General features: G+C 39.9%; 1 protein-coding gene across 1 annotated transcript; it reads right to left on the bottom strand.

The window, feature by feature from the left end:
- Positions 1 to 1,464: 1,464 nt before the first annotated feature.
- On the bottom strand, positions 1,465 to 16,236 carry tspan7b (tetraspanin 7b). The gene is made up of 8 exons (XM_044366317.1): positions 16,079 to 16,236; positions 6,377 to 6,565; positions 5,986 to 6,060; positions 5,776 to 5,871; positions 4,776 to 4,931; positions 4,447 to 4,530; positions 3,939 to 4,024; positions 1,465 to 3,832 (listed from the first exon to the last, which is right to left on the bottom strand). The coding sequence occupies exons 1-7, from the start codon at positions 16,142 to 16,144 to the stop codon at positions 3,956 to 3,958; spliced, it is 735 nt and encodes a 244-aa protein (XP_044222252.1). The 5' UTR covers positions 16,145 to 16,236; the 3' UTR covers positions 1,465 to 3,832; positions 3,939 to 3,955.
- Positions 16,237 to 16,786: the final 550 nt, after the last annotated feature.

The following is a 16,786-nucleotide window of genomic DNA, read 5'->3' as shown; positions in this document are numbered from 1 at the left end:
ATTACTAATGCAGTCCGTAGCGCAGCGGGGACAGGCGGCCGGAGAAAGAGCGTGGTGCTCCATCTCTCCTCCTCTCTTTCCAGAGCTCCGTGTACGTTTTCCGCTGATACCTAAGCGCCATCATGTGGATGAGGATGGTAGCCTGATCAGTGACGTGATAAATGGTCATCAAAGTCAGTCAGTTTCAGGAAAATGTTGAATGAGGTTTTTCTCCCTTCTGTTTTGTATTATATTTAAATAAAAACTGTTGCTAAGAAATAATGGATTAAATAATATATAGGCTACCATAAGGCTGAATATACAGTCATTGTATAATGGTGAGACCCACAAAAGAAAAGACAGAAAATTTGCAGCCAGATGTTCCTGCACATGTTGCTGCTTCCATGACAATATCAGTATCATGTTTGTTTCCTCAAGTAAATATTGAACTTTGTTTTGCTCTGCAAATATGTGGAGTTCCTGGTGTTTGAGTTTTGGTAAAGAACTTCTTGTTTTGTTGTGTTTTGTGGTTTGTTTACTGACTGTCTGTTTTCTCTGGTTGCCAGGTTTGTCTGAGTCCACTCACAGTTTCTGGCTGCTCACGCTGGTAGTTGTTGTCCAGTGGTTGATTCAGGTTGATAATTTATTTGTTTCTCACTGTGTGAGGGGTTGTGCTGAGGTGTTTTTGTGGAATCAAATTATGCTCTTTTCAGAATAATTTCAATATATTAGTCTGGGTATGTAAGGGACCCCACAATTCACTAAGATATTTAAAAAAATCATTTTTTAAAATTGGAATAAAAAGCCCTTCTTCCTATGTCTCTGAATTAATATATTGTAATTGCCGATAGATTTAATTTTTAGTCCTAAATATGTATGGTTAGGTTTATATAAGCCTATAATTTCTTTCTCACTTTCTGAGTTTTCTGTCAGGACCTGAGCTGCTGACATTTAATGTTTAGGGAGAAGAGAGTAAATCAGTCATATGAATAAGTGAAGGTCTTAAAGGCCCTTGTCATTGACCTTCTGTGCCGCTTGATTCCTACAGCTAGATTAAGAACACCCACGCACCCACATACCTTTATCCACTCAGTAGCCTACTTTCAACATGACCAGCTAACCTGACCTAACACTAATCCTAAAGCTGGAAATATCATTTGTCCTGATTGAGGTGTGGAAACAGCCTAAATGATCACATTTTAGGCTCTCTAGATGATAAAACTTATAATCATTAAAAATATATACAATGCTCATATTATACGCCAGTTAATACATATCATACAATGTGGTGGAGACTCCTTGTTTAACAAGGTTTTCAACTTCAGAAGCAGTCTTGTGGAAACATTTGGAGCGACCATCGACAGTCCAACCAACACTTACATGCAGCTTTTGTAAATACATATAATAACACACCTGCTCAACTCTACATTGAAAACACATAGAGCGGTCTCTATTCCAGCAAAAATGAGTAAACTCTAAACAAAATTGTTATTCTGTATATTTATTGATAATAAGACCACTGATGGTGACTTAGTCAATAGTAGACGGCATGATGCAATTTCTTTTTGAGTGTCTGGTGACCCCATGTGTAAGCTGGATGGTATTACAATTTAGTATTTACAGGACAATATCAGTCTGGGGAAGGAAAAACAAGTTTCAGAGTGTTGGAAAACATACATTCACTAAATAAATTTACAGCTTTAAAAGCAATGAGTTTTTAAAAGCCACAACGAAATACTGACCAAAATTGAATACAACAGGATCCACAAAAATCTCTCTCCGACACACACACGCACACAAACCTCATCATACAAGGAAAATACACACTCAAGGTTAAGGGGACAGTCAAATAAAGAAAAATATCACACACATTCACACACACACACACACACACACACGCACACACACATACACACACACGCACGCACGCACACACACACACACACACACTGAAAGAGAGATAGAAAATCACTTGGTGAAACTGTAAACGTAATGCCAACCAAACTATAATAAATATACAGCTAAATTGAAACAGCTATATGTTGCACGTTACTCTCAACAAAACATTGGCCACAATTATTTTTCAGTGCGTGTTTCCTATAAACTATCAAACAAATACAGATTAACAGACCAGAGTGCAGAATCAAAAGTCAGACACACGACATTTACACTTATTAGCATATTAGAATGAGAAACATTACATCATATAAATTACATTTCCAATACATATCTACAGATGATGACGAATGCGGCATGTTGATGCACTACATAGAATACTGTGAATACTAGATGAACACTGGTGGAGTCCTGCGTTTCTCTAATGTTGACCTCTCTCACTGGAACATACAGCTGGCATTATTTCCCATTAGAATAAAACAAATTATGACCCTAATGACTTGATAGGACCCTGGCAAGCTAAAAAGTGTTATTGCTGACCTGTTCTGGATTGAAACTTCATCTGCATCGAACTATAAAGGTGTATGCTTTAAATTAAGTGCTTGGGGGGCTGCGCCTGGCTATTTCTGCGGCTTTTCACAACCAGCAATCTGACAACCTACGTCACGCAATGACTGGCCAGATGTGCAAGGGTGACAAAGTAAGCAAGGTTTGAACTTCTCTCTAAGGCTCTCTTTTTTTCATATTTTTTTTTTTCACTATTTTTGTCTCTTTTCACATGAACACATCATTTGCCCTCAGATGTGTTCAGACAACACCTCATACAAACTACCTCATTTGAAGCATACTGATGTTTTGCAGAATGAATTCATTAGACTTCATTTCAATGGAATTCCAGAAATGAATGGATTCACTTGCGTAAGCAAAGTCAATGTGTGTGAATTTTTTGAGTCAAGTTCAACTTTGAGGGAAAAGAGAGCCGGAGAGTTTAAAACAGAGGAAGGTAGCTTTTTAGCTATCTGTCCACTTTTTTTACTCCTCTATCAAAGTATAAACTGCTCCACATGATGGAAAATGCTTTTACAATCTTTTGAATAAACAGTGAAATTATTGTCCTGTTAGCAAGCAAGCTAACGTGTTTGCTAACTGACTGTTAGCTAGCACTCTCTGGTGTTTGGTTTGCTGGATGATTATATTTCTGTTCCCCTGTAAAACTAACTGACAACAAATTGAGTTTGTTCTTGTGTATTTATGCCAAACTAAAGCTTTAACTCATACTGAATAATAATTTTAAAATGGAATTTAGCTCATAATCTGCCACAGTTAAGTTCAATATTCAGGACAAAAACAATGTGCTTTGTCTTAAATAAAAATACTCTTGAACCATTCAGAATTTTCTCTCCTGTCAGTTTCCTCATATAAACTTAAAATATCCTCAGTACACATAATCAGTTCACAAAATGCCACAACTATAGGAATATACAATGGTGAGCAATAGCAAAGTCAAATGCAAAACTAAATAATCTATCAAAGTATTACTTTCAAGCTTTAGTAATGTCATTCTGTACAAAGATGTGCCTTCTGATGGTGGTCGGTGGAGCATGCCGCAACCAACAGTAAAGCCAAGTCGCACTCAGTCACCTATCTGAGACCAAAACCGCTGTCAACGCTGACAACTCTGGTCTACCTGCTTGTTGTAGGCTGTACTGATCCGAGATATGTGCTAATGAGCAACGTCTACATCAAGTAGCAGTGGGATGTGTGGTATAGAAAGCTTTGATGCAACAGCAGTGAGTCAAGGAATGATGCTTTACAATAAGATACATTAAGATATTACATTAAGATCACAGGCAGAGAGACGGAGGGAGGTAAATTCCAAATGAGATGTGTGATAGTGTTTCAGGAATTTACTGTTGTCATGTGTCAAGGCTCTTTGTCTCTTCTTCTCTTCATCTCCCTGGAAAGACAAAATAAATACATAGAGAAGAGTTCTTTGTGTTTGAATAAACTCTGAATGTGTGCAGTTTCTTGTGTTGGTGTGTGCATCTTTAAATGTCTCTCACCTGCCACGTCACATCAGCTACACCATCTCGTACTGATTGGCTGTGATGATCCTGGACAGACAGCAGGCCAGCAACATGCCAATCAGCTGAAAGACAAGACAGATGGGTGCTTGGGTTTATTTTATGTCGGGGGAGCAAAAATGTTCCTTCTTTTTGTAAAGACAATGCCACTACAAGAATCTACTTTTCTGCAATAGCAAAACAAATGTTTTTTCTTAGAACAACAGAAAATAGATCCAGTAACAGCCCTTAATAATTGTGTCTAACTAGACAAAAATAAAGTTACATTTCCAAAAAAAGGAAATGTAAATGTAAAGTTGCCAAGTCATTACTAACTAAACTGAGATTGCTGTTTCATGCAATTTTCCTAAAAGCAACTCAGTAGATTTCCTGTCAAATATAAGCTTTAAGCACACGGTGGAAAATGCTGTGCTAAGCTGTGTTTGTTGATCTCCTTAGCAACTGTTTTTCTTTATTTCAGTTATGCCTCCATATTAAAACATATTACCTGTGAGAAGGCAATCCCGAACGTCACTCCTGCAATGATGGCCATGTTGGTTTCCATGAATGAAGTGACCAGCTCATAGCAGCCCTGAAACACAGGGGGAAGGTTAGTTTGCAGAGGGTTCAGGGACAAGTTATATGTGCAAATTAGGGGCAAGATGGATATCTGGGAGATTATCTGAGGAAGTAATTAGTGTATGAAGGAGGGAGATGGTTTGAAATGGTACGTGTCAGATGTAAATACAGTCACTGATTACAGACATGCATTCATAGGCTACATATAGTACTCATGCAGGAGACTGGCAAGAAATACAATATGACAACACAACTGACCTGGTGGTAGACTTTGCTCGGAGCAATAGTTGCATTACGGAGGTCTTCTGGGTTGCAGTCAGAGGAGTTGAAGCAGCAGCTGGCAGGAATGCCGTTGGATGGGTAATAAACACTGGCAAACCAACTGGTGTAGTTATACACTCCACAACAACGCAGCTAGAAATGCACAGAGAAAGAGAAAGTATTAGGAGCAGATGAGGATTAAAGGATAAGTACAGTGACAGTGGCGACATACAGCCACTGTAAAACTTTTAACTAAGAACCGTCACATTCAGCTTTTCTTGTGTTTTTCCTAAAGCGGCCTTCCTGTGTATTTGCTATTGATTAGTCCACAGCGACCACTACAGTGTTGGAGAGCAATGATAATGTGCACACATTTGCAGGAGTTCGCACCCACAGACCATGCTAGCTGCTTAATGTTGGTGTTATTCTGTATTGTTTTTATCAATAAATCCCATGAACATATCAAAAACAACTATGCGTTAGTCCATGTCTCAGTACTTTCTGAATACCCTTCACTGTCTGTGCCACTCAGCCCCACCACCATTCATTTCTAATGAATATGTAAATGAAACAGGTGGGCACTGTAGTTTTTAGCAAATGTTATGTTACTAGGGAGTAAATAGTGCCTTTGTTGGAGACTATTTTCAACCGCTGTTTAATACGAGTTTGGAGTGCTAGTGAGTATTTACAGGAGGAGGAAGGTATACGTGGGATTGAATCAAAATAAACTACAGTGTCGATGTTCACTGTAATGAAGGAACATGTATCCAGTGCAACAGTGTGTCTCACTGACGTGTTTTTAATCATTTTTGAACAACAATGGAGGCCTGTGGCACAGAGAAGGAAAATATATCAGCCTTTGGCCACACAGGTAACAATTCAATATTGGTTTTGGTCTTTGATGACAATAAGAATTATATAGAATACCCTTAATTACCCAGAATTAATTTTGCATTCAGCTGTTGTACCTTGTTGATGTCATGTCACTGGGACTTACCCTGTGCTGTAAATTATCAACAGCACGGCTCGCCTCATCCGCAGCGTTGTAGTTCAGGACTGCGTCAGTGTATGTCCTGTGAAAGGTTCCCTTTATCTGCAGCATGCAAACATACACTCAAAATCACACACATATGCAAACGAGTGCTTCATATTTCACTTTCAGATTGAAAAAGTTGTTTTGGGTTTAGCTGTGAATTGCACAACCTACCTCGTGGCGAAAGACAAATCCAGAAATCCCAGCCACTAACTCAGCGAGGAAAACCAGCGACAGAAACATGGCATACTACAGAGAGAGGAAGAGAAAACGCAAGAGGAAGATTTGCATAGTTTGCATGAAAACCCTCTCTCTTAAATGTGTATCATTTGCCTAAGCTTGCATCCACACACACACACACGCACACTCAAATAGACTCACTTGACCACCATTAACTGAACAAAGTGCCCTGCAGCATGTATTGGATTTCTGATCCCTCTCCACAGAACAGAGGTCAAACATTATTCCCTTTATCACGTGACCTGAGGCTAATTAATCAGCATCTACAACACTTCTCTCTTTCCTTGCAATATAGCACCCCACCCTTCCTCCTGCGGCCTCTCACCAGCTTCAGCATCCATGGGCTTCCTCTGCAGGTGGCGAAGCATCCGAACAGGCCAAAAACGATGATGACAGTACCGGTGCCGATGAGAACGTACGGGGCGTTGGTGGAGTTGTCGGCTATCAGGGAGATGTACGGGCCCAGCATCAACTTCCCCCATACTCCCACTGCCAGCAGGATGGCTCCTGTTATCTAGAGGGCGGGGGTTTGAGGGATGCATGTAACAGAAAGAGCGCAGGAAACAGAATGAAAGCAGGGAACAGGCTTTTATCTCTGCACTTCTGCGATATTACAATAGCTGTATATTAGCAGGGTGGCAAGGGGGAGGAGGAAAAAGAGGATCAAAGTGGAACAAGAAAGGAGCACAATTAGAGTAAGGAGGAGGAGACGGGAGACAGAAGACACACATTTATCTGGAGTATGGGATAGCGATCACCTGCTTTATGAATATGCCTGCACTCACACACACACACAGAAAGAAATAGAGAAAAAGGGGACAAATCAAAGAAGCTCTTTGATCCGAGGCGAGACGCTTCCTCCTGTTGCGCCTCTCTTAGCATTTCAAATGAAGGCTGCGGATAAAAGAGCGTGTTGTACTAGGCAGCTGAAACGGCGTGTGTCTCAGCTGGGTATGTCTTACTGGTATCTGAAAGGGATCGGGGTGTGGAACGGCTGCTGATGATCTGCCTCCGATGAGGGCCAACTCATCCTAACCTCCTCCTTTACTTCCGAGAGGTGGCTGGTCGCTGTCCTGCTGTCAGGCTCTCTGGCTAGAGAGGGAGCAGCCGGTACAAAATGTCACTGTGCACCCTGAAACTTCTAAAACTGGGGAGAAGAGCACACTCAGCTCTGGCAGAAAATGAGCCACCATGACTGAAACAGCAGCAGGCTGTTAGAGTCCATCAACTTTGCTCCTAGAAAAGTTTCCTCTTATATTAGTCAACAATGTTTTCAAGCCTGATCTCATGTTATGTAAAAATGACAATGACACAGACGTTATTTACAATAACGCAAAAAAAGAGACTTCTTTACGTAATCTTTGGCTGCATTGTCTGTTCTCTGATTGCAGCTCAGAACTAGTCTCTGCAGGTTAATGACTGTGTTAACAACATCCACACTTTGCCCTGTTGGCAGCGTGTAGTGATTGTGCAAAGGTTTTTCACCGTGATAAATCACCAGCCTCTGGCCTTCCTGTCCTCTGACTGCTGTATTGCTCTGAATTCGGTTGCATTTCCTAAACAAAGCTGTAAGGAGTCATTTTAGCCTCAACCACAGTGACTGGTTTTTGGTTTGAGAGTACTTTGTACGGCTATTGTATTATGACTGAACTTCATCATGACTCATGCAAACATCCACACATGAATTTCCATATCAAACACTATGACACACAAAGACAATGAGTTTCAGCCGATGGTGAGATGATAAGAGGGGTTACAGTGAGAGAAAACACTGCTGTATGAGCAGCAGCTGCTGAATAAAGCATAAGCTATAGGTATCCGTTTTAGGGAGGAAATACTTACATTTTAGAAGCTAAAACCATTGAATTTTTGGCATTATCAATTTTCTGTCAATTGTCTAAACAATCATCTCAAATCTACACCTGTCTGCCACAATATCACTAATGTAATTATCTCTTAGTGTCTATCTCTTTAATATGCAGCTGTGGCCTAATTTATGTAAGCAAAACTAGCAGAACTGGGTATTATTGATGACCTGTGGGCAGTGAGATACTGAAATGAGAAATCCTCAGTGACACAGCATTTGTTGGAGCTGAACCAAACATATTCATCACACAATTATTTGAGGCAATAACAAAGAGTCAGAGTACTGAGAACTACCAGTATTCTGGTTTCGTATTGGGATGTAATTTCTCATTTGTAGAACTGATTTGCATGTCATGTAAATGCTTATCCATTAAAATGGAGGCACCCAGGCACTGAGAATGCACTCAGTGCAACACTGATGAGGACCTTGAAGTATTTTTCTGTAGATATTTGCACTTATTCACAGATTTGGGTGCAGAGTACTGAAATGAAGAGTGGCGAAGCACAGGCTGATAAAAATCATAGTAACGAATAAAGAGCTATAATTTATAAGATAGTTTTCAGTTTGGTGTGTCTTTTGTGTCTTTCCATAGTCCATGTTCTTTGTGTAGTGAAAAATGAATAGTCAAAGACTAGTGTACTCTTCAGACTCCATAGCTTTATCGAAGTTGACGTGCAAGCACAGATGTAACTTTACCACTAACATTAAAGCAGTATTAATAGATTGTTTTGACACCTTGGGGGCAGCTGTCTTAGCAATAAATTCCCTGTTTACAGATCTAGCAGACCTGATGCAACATTTGCATTCACTTGGAATCATGTTTCTCGCGACCCACGACTGTAAGGACATTATTTTCTCTCTTTTTTGTTTGTTTTTTTGGTCTCAGCTGCTAAATGCTCCACTATGTTCACCAGTTATTTGCTAACAATGTCTGTCTACCGCTTGATGCTAAGCAGTTAGCGTACAGTGAGCTCATCAGAGCTTTTTCACTGAAAATAGCTGCCTGCTGCTGGAACCTAAGCTGATGAGAGCAGTGAGAGTGAAAAAAAAAACAATAAAGTTGAGGCCCTAAAACCAAAACAAGGTGCTGAAAGATGCTAAAATGCTCCATAGAGATGAGAACTGCAGGGTGAGGTGATAATACTATGAGTGACCCCTTTGATATAACACAGTCACATGACCCATTGCTAATATATACCCATTACTAATTTAAACCTTTACACAGACTTTAAAGTCCGTGTAAATCAGAGATTTCTTTTGAAAAACATTATAAGTGTTAGAAAATAATTGCTGAAAACATGTGAAAAGACTGTGAACTATGTAGTACTGAATTGTGGAGTTAGACCGTTAAACTGTTTTATTTACTATTTCTGTGTTCAGGATTTGTAGGGTGTACCTAAAATGGCTGCACCATGACGTAGAGGGGTGACTAGCGTGACAAGAGTAGATGTAAACTCTCTGGGCAGATAGAAAGGTCTACACTTAACTATGAGATATTCTAGGTTAGCAGAGCAGTGCCTCTCGATAATGGCATTGTCCGTGCACAAAGCTTTGATAACATAAATGCACGCCGTCCCCCATGCCCCTCTGGTCTTACTGGAGTCATTAGCTGTTGTATCTGCCCTAAGGATGTAGCAGCCCGGTAGTTCAATGGTACTATCGGGGACGCTGCTGTTACGCCATGTTTCTGTAAAAGTCATCAAGTTGCAGTCCGTAATCCTTTTATGAGTGGTGATCCGCAGTTGCAGTTCATCCATGTTGTTCACCAGAGACTGTATATTGGCGAAAATGCTGGGTAGAGATAGCCGATGAAGCGTTAGCCTTAGCTTAACCGTTAGAGCTCCTCTCTTTCCCCGTTTGCTTACGCTCTTGGCAGAGCCGGGCTGATAGACGCTGGTGTCATGGATGTATTATAGAGCTGGATAGGGCACCACAGCTCAGCCTAGCAGCCAATTTTTCCCAGTGGTCACTCACGGTATTGCAGCAAAAAATCCCCCTGCAGCCCAAAGAGCATTTTCTTCATAGACCACCACTGTAAAAGAGACGTCTGTAAAACTGTTGACAGGACACCTTGAACTGCAAAGAATGTCAATTATGACTCTTTCTAAACTTTTGATCCATGGAGGTTTTATATTTGTAAAACTTTCTTCGAGCCAAGAAAAGCAATTTTAAAAAATCCATGACGTCATCACAATGTTAAGTCTAGCCGGCGGTGGAAACACTACTGAGCATATTCAGTGGGCCGCACAAAGCAGAAGCAAACCCGGAAGCTAGAGGAAAGGTGTGCGTCAGCCAAGCAATTCCTATGAATGGGCGCCATTTATATTCCGGTATCCAGCTCTTATAATACATCCATGGTGTCATAGTATTAGTTGTCACTGGTGAATGGGGCCATTTTCGGTCAACGGTAGCGCTTAAGGAGTTATTTTAAACCAAGTTGAAGTGTCTGTTGACAGGTAGAGTCAGTGTTTAAGCTGCAGTCCACCGAGAGGATATATCCATGTCCGGCTGGTCGTGCGGCACTGCTGCAGGAATCAATCTGTCCAGTCTGACTCTCGCTGTCTCGCATTGTGGACACTACTCCTGTGCTTTCAGCGTCACTACAGATGTACACCTGTAGCTGCTACATCCAGACCCTCGCTGGCGCTTTTCAAAAAAGCAAGTAACATTGACATCAAACTTAATTGAAAAAAAACGAAAAGTTAACATACCGATAATTAGTGATGGCTCACTTGTTAACTACTCAGTTACATTTTTACTAAGGTAAGTCCACATTTACCTACAAAATAGGGGCTGAATAAAACAGTGCCTCCTAGTGTTTATTTTTGAAATATCATGGTTGTTGCCTGTCTTACACCTACAAACGAGGCCTATTTTAAATTGTATATATCTTTAAGGGAGTTCAGCATGAGTGTTAAGTTCAGAGCCTCAGAGGCTGTTCAGTTGGGGCGTGGTTTCAGCACCTTCGGCAGACACGCCCCCAGCCCTTCAGAGCTCAGAATACTGCTTGTTTTTCCATGATTTTTTTTTTCTCCTAATTTTATATATTTGGCGATTTTTTTAATCAGTCAAATTTGGCTGGGTGGTTAATAACACATTTTTCTGTGGTGTGAAAAAGTCAGAACACATATTCATTATTGCTTTACACTTTTGACTTTAACCAACCAAAAGTGGGAGCTGACTGACGTTGTTATTGGCTCTTATTAGTTTACAAATATTTCTCTGTGCTACGAATGGTTCTAACATTAACACTGAACAAGCTTTTAGTTGTTTTGGAAGGATGCACACCCCGATTATTGCGAGTTTTGACTAGAGTTGGGTGGTCTGGATAAAATCCTCTATCATATATCAGTTTATATAATTTTATATTGTGATAATATGATATAGTAAAGTTAATCTTGAGAGAATATTTATGGATAATACATACAGACAAGAATGTGTGTTTATGGACAATGCAGCGAATTTAATATCTGACAAATGGAGGTACTTCATCACAATGATCATCATATCATCATAACAATCCCATATTGTCCATATTGTGCTCACTCATTTGTCACATTGCCAACAACGGACTAATGTAGTGGAAAACATTTGCCTGATTCAAAGGTCTGAACCCAGGCAAGGGAAACACATTTCTACAACACTAAATTCTGTTTGTTGTTTTGTTTTTTGTCTTTTTTTACTTTTTTCTAATCTTTGTTTTTTCATGTGAATCACTGGAGGATTTTACATCTTTGGACCATTAGTTTGGGGCATTACCAAAAGTATTCATAAAACACAATTTGATTCTTTGATTGAAGGGGTCTCAAACAGACATTAGACAAAGCTTTTTTTAAGGCGTCAAAAGCCAAACATGTTTGGATCAACTGGCCTAACACCCAGAAATATTAAAGGGACAGATACAAAATACACAAAATCCCTCTGACGGTAAACAAATCTGTATCGTATATATATTGTCATATTGCCCCACCCGACTTTAGACAAAAGTATCTGCCAAATTAATGTTACATAATACAATGTAAAGTAATTGATCAGTTGTTTTCAGCCCCTGACCAGGTAAACTGAAGGACTGCAGGCTGATGATTTGATTCTTCAGCATTGACATCGACTGTCTATTAATAGTGATGTTAATGGCCAGAGCAGACTGTCACGGTCATTTCAGAGAACAGTTCTCTTGATGACAATGTACTCACTGTTTATGGTCTACATTATTAGTGACAAATAACGTAGACTATAAACATAAAACAGCCCCCCAAACCCACCACCCCCACTTAGAGCAGCCGCTGCATACAAATACAGGATCAGCACGTCAATGCTAAAGTGTTCATTTTAACACCCGCAGGGAAATCAAGTCCAAGGAGCAGGAACAGCTCATCTAGACTTCATGTCTGTTGCTGAATTCCAAGCAGCTTCTGCCCCCCCCCCCCTCCTTCTCCTCCTCCTCCTCCCTTTCTCCTCCTCCTCCCTGGAGCTGAGCAGCCCCCCTGCACGTTTTGTTTGAAATTCAATGCCAGGCCGGCCACCCTGGTTACAGCACAGAGTTTAAAACAGGTCACCCCTTTCCCCTCCTCCCCCGGCCTAATAAAGAAACAGAAGGTGCGATGACAAAATATGCTGGCGAGGACACAGCACAGACCTTACCACCTGCTCTGCATTTCACCATCCTGTGTATGTACTCTATGTTCTATGTGTGTGTGCGTGCGTGTGTGTGTGGGGGGGGAGGGAGGAAAGTATGGCGATACAGCTATTCACACTTCCAGACATGATTTGCCTCGACAAGTTGATGACAGTGAAACCGAGGCCCGACACTGAGAAGCTCTCTCTACTTCGAACCCTGTGCCCCACTTCAACCTCGGGGTTTCGAGACATGAGACTCTTCTGCACCTCAGACATCTGAAACCTGATGCTGCAGACATAAGAGAGCGCTAAGAGACGATATAATCCTGACTAAATATAAAAAGTTCATGTCCATGACACTAACACATGGCACAGCACAGCTCTTCTTTTTAAGCCCACATTAACACAGATCTGAACTGAAAGACTGAACTCAGCTCTGTGTTTTCTTCTGCAAAGTAAAGGGGTTAATTTAGATTTTGTTCAAGGTTCAGTAAGCAATTTCACTTCCTTAAATTCTGGGTGAGTGCGGGTAAAAGCAGAGAGAAAAAGCACTCTTCAGGTCCTAAAGACATTATGGACAGAAAAATCTCTTTCACATGTTCTTATTAGATAATCCACCCCGGCTATATCTGGCTGCCATCAGAAATCTAACAGACAAGGATGAGCCTATAACCCACAAAACACTGTCACAATTATGGTCAGAGCCACGCTAAATTGATAACCGTGCCTGCCAGCTACTCAGACAGTATTGTGGTTGCACTGCTGCTTGCACTGGCGTTAAATCATATTTGAAAATTCAGCTGGTGATCAAAACCTAAACAGAGTCACATGTCAAATACTGAAAATGAAACAAGGAATAAGATGTACTTTTTCACTCCTCATTTCTCAAATCTCTCAGTCATTTACCCAAACATCGGAACAGACACTTGAATCCTGAGTGTTCATTACAATGACAACATGGACAGAATTTAGTCTTTAAATGTTGTTTAATACTGCTTGCGAATATGTTTCTATGTGTGAATTCAAGTCAGACCGAGGCTTTGAAGCTAAAGGCCTTGACAAAAATCCTCACTATTGGTTAGATTCAACTGTTTGGTAAACTATGTGGTGTTGCATTGGATTGCATAATATTGAGGGAGTGTTTAATATTCTTGCTCCTCCGTGTAGCCTACAGTATGCAGATGGGGTGGACGAAATATCGAGGAGAAGAAGATGGTGGATAGTGTGCGGCAAAATGTTTTGGGAGCTTGCAAATTCCAGTGTGAGGATGACTTCTCTGAGGATGATTGAATATTAGAAACACTGGAAACTATTTTGATAAGCGATTCATCGTTTAAGGCGTTTGGTCACACAGAAATGCAGAACTATTTTTTGGTTGCAGCTTCTCAAATGTGAGACTTTGCTGCTTTTCCGCATCTTACATTATATTAAACAGAATATCTTGAATATCATCCTCTAAAGATCTTGACGCTTTAGGAGAATTTGATGGGCATTTTTCATTGTTTTCTAACCTTTTACAGACCAAAATGATTGATCAATTAATTGAGAAAATAATTTGCAGATTGATAATATTGAAAATATTCCCTACTTTCAATACAACGCTGTAATAAACAGCACCACCACAAAGCACAGCCTCAAGATGAAGACTCAACAAACAACTAAACAACAGAAGTAGTAAAGCCCAGTCTCAATGAGTAGAGCTGCAAAGATTAGTCGAATAATCGATTGACAGAACATTCATCTGCAACTGTTTGGATAATCGTATAATCCCTTTTTTAAAGCAAAAATAACAAACATCTGCTGGTTCCAGCCTCTCAAATATGAGGATTTGATGCTTTTCTCTGTTGCACACGATAATAAACAGAATATCTGGGTTTCAGACTGTTGGTTGGACAAAATATTTATCTGAAAACATCACCTTGGGCGGTGGGAAACTATAGCATTATTTTCTTACATTTTATAGAGGACACCTGTAGATCGACAGGTGCTTAATTAATCGGTGATGAAAATAATCATTAGTTGCTGCCCTAATTTTAGATTAAAGCATTTTATAGCAGAGACAATTGATTGATTAGTCAATTGACGGATAATGAGTAAGCAACTATTTTGACAGTTGATAAATCATCATTTATCAAGCAAAAATACCTCAACTGTCTCTGGTTCCAGTTTCTCCAGTGAGGACTCGCTGCTTTTCTTATTGTAAACAGAATAAAAAAGCAATTTCTAGACTTTATGTAATTGGTAATTGTTAGTTGCAGCCTTGCTTTCAATATAATGTTGTATTATACAACACTACCACAGTCTCAAAATGCACAGTCGACGACTAATGCAGTAGTCTCAACAATAACTGCACATTTAAAGTATTTATAGCAGGTATTTACTGCAGTACTTTTGTGTTTATTTATATGACATTACATACTGTTTTTCTGGTCTCTGTTGTCACACACATTTGTGATTTCCCATCATTATATAGGAATAAAAGGTGTTGCTTGGATATTGGTATTATAGTACATCTATAGCAGTGGTTCCCAACCTAGGGGGCCGGGACCCCTACAAGGGGTTGTGAGATGATAGGACAGGATAGGATCCAGAAAAAAAAAAAATCTAGACACACAAAATTGTGATTTTTTTCTTTCTTCTAATTTCTGATTTATTTCTTGTGGATTTTTTGTATTTTACCAACTCATGTCTCTAAAAGTTATTCAAATAAAACAAAATAAGTCTCTTTCTAGAGCTCCAAGGTTTAATCAGCAACCATTTTGGTAATTGAATAATCTTTTTAGTCATTTTTTAAGCAAAAATGTAAAAAAAATAAGCTGGTTTCAGCTTCTCAAATGTGATAATGTATTGCTTTTCTTCGTCAAATACAATGATAAACTGAATATCTTTGGGTTTTGGACTGTTAGTCAGACAAAAGTAGACATTTGAATATGTAACCTTGGACTTTAACTGATATTTTTCACAATTTTCTGACATTTTGTAGACAAAACGACACGTGACGAGGGGCACCCAGCTAGACTTTGCTTTATGGGAACCACTGGTCTATAGGATCACATAGAAAAGGCTGCAATGTCCCTTTAAGAATCTATAGCAACGGCCCCAAAATGTAACGTTAGCTCGGTAAAAACGGGGATTTAACGGGGCCTTACCAAACAGACGAGGCCCGTTAGTCTCATCAAACAGACGGAGTTTAACGGTGGCGGAGATGATAACTGACAACCATGATGCTATCTATGTCTGCTATGTACGGACACCACTGACGCCCTACAGCCAAAATATGTTAAACCTCACCGCAAGTGCTTTAATAGAGGACATATTGATATCAAAACACTTCACATTATCGACCATTTTTACATTTAAAAACAGCAGGATTCCGTCGATGATGCTGGCAGTGTCCACCCCTTCATCACGCACAACAACAAACACACACACATACACACACGCGCACACACACATACACAGACACACACACAGCGGCAGATTAGGATGTATTGCAGTCATTTTTTTAAGATGTTTTAGTCAAAATACCAAAAGGCTACATACCCAAAAGACAAAGGAGTATACGATGAGGAGGGTTTTAAGGCAGGTGATGACCGGTTTGGTCTCCATTGTGAAGCGTACGTTAGACCCGCTGTGGAGGAAAAAAAAAACGTCTGTACCAACCGTCGCGTTGCAACCACGCGCTGATGCAGCCGCACAGCGTCACTGGAGCAACGCATCACAGCCGCCAGTCAGCAGGCTGCGTTATCCTCTGTGATTTCTCATCTTGCATCAAATGACTCCACACTTCTGCACAACAGTCTACATCATTGTGGGGAGACGTTAAAATAAATTATGTTTATGTTTATGTTTGTTTATTTTAAGTAAGAAGTGACAATGCACATTTATTAACATGAGCATTTGGGTCCATTATGTGTTAGATTTAGCCATACATGCTAATATTCATCTGCAGTCCCCGGCAGGTTGATAAAAAAAACATTAAAAGAAAACATACAAGAGCTCATAAGCATGTTTGATTGTCCAGTAACCACTGTTTTATAGATTTGGAGAAAGAGTTAAGCGATGTCATGTTCCTTATTTCTAAAGGTACTTTTTCTTTGTGGTATTTTTACTCTCTGGTATTCCCCCATCTGAGGGGGGACAGACCATGAAAAATTTTGATCATGTTTTCCCAGTTTAAGAAATCATATTTAGTATGAATGTTTATTAATGTCTCGCTTATGTCATTTCTCAAATGAGCTGTGATGAAGG

Source organism: Thunnus albacares, chromosome 11 (assembly GCF_914725855.1).
Source record: "Thunnus albacares chromosome 11, fThuAlb1.1, whole genome shotgun sequence".
Taxonomy (NCBI): domain Eukaryota; kingdom Metazoa; phylum Chordata; class Actinopteri; order Scombriformes; family Scombridae; genus Thunnus; species Thunnus albacares.
This window is presented reverse-complemented; position numbering and strand designations above follow the sequence as displayed.

What these genes read in the sequence shown, in the direction of transcription:
- tspan7b (XM_044366317.1), bottom strand. Translation starts at nt 16,144, where the DNA reads ATGGAGACCAAACCGGTCATCACCTGCCTTAAAACCCTCCTCATCGTA. An exon ending in GATTTGTCTTTCGCCACGAG is followed by an intron (nt 5,872 to 5,985) that starts GTAGGTTGTGCA and finishes TGCATGCTGCAG; the next exon opens with ATAAAGGGAACCTTTCACAG. An exon ending in TTGATAATTTACAGCACAGG is followed by an intron (nt 4,932 to 5,775) that starts GTAAGTCCCAGT and finishes GTGCATTTCTAG; the next exon opens with CTGCGTTGTTGTGGAGTGTA.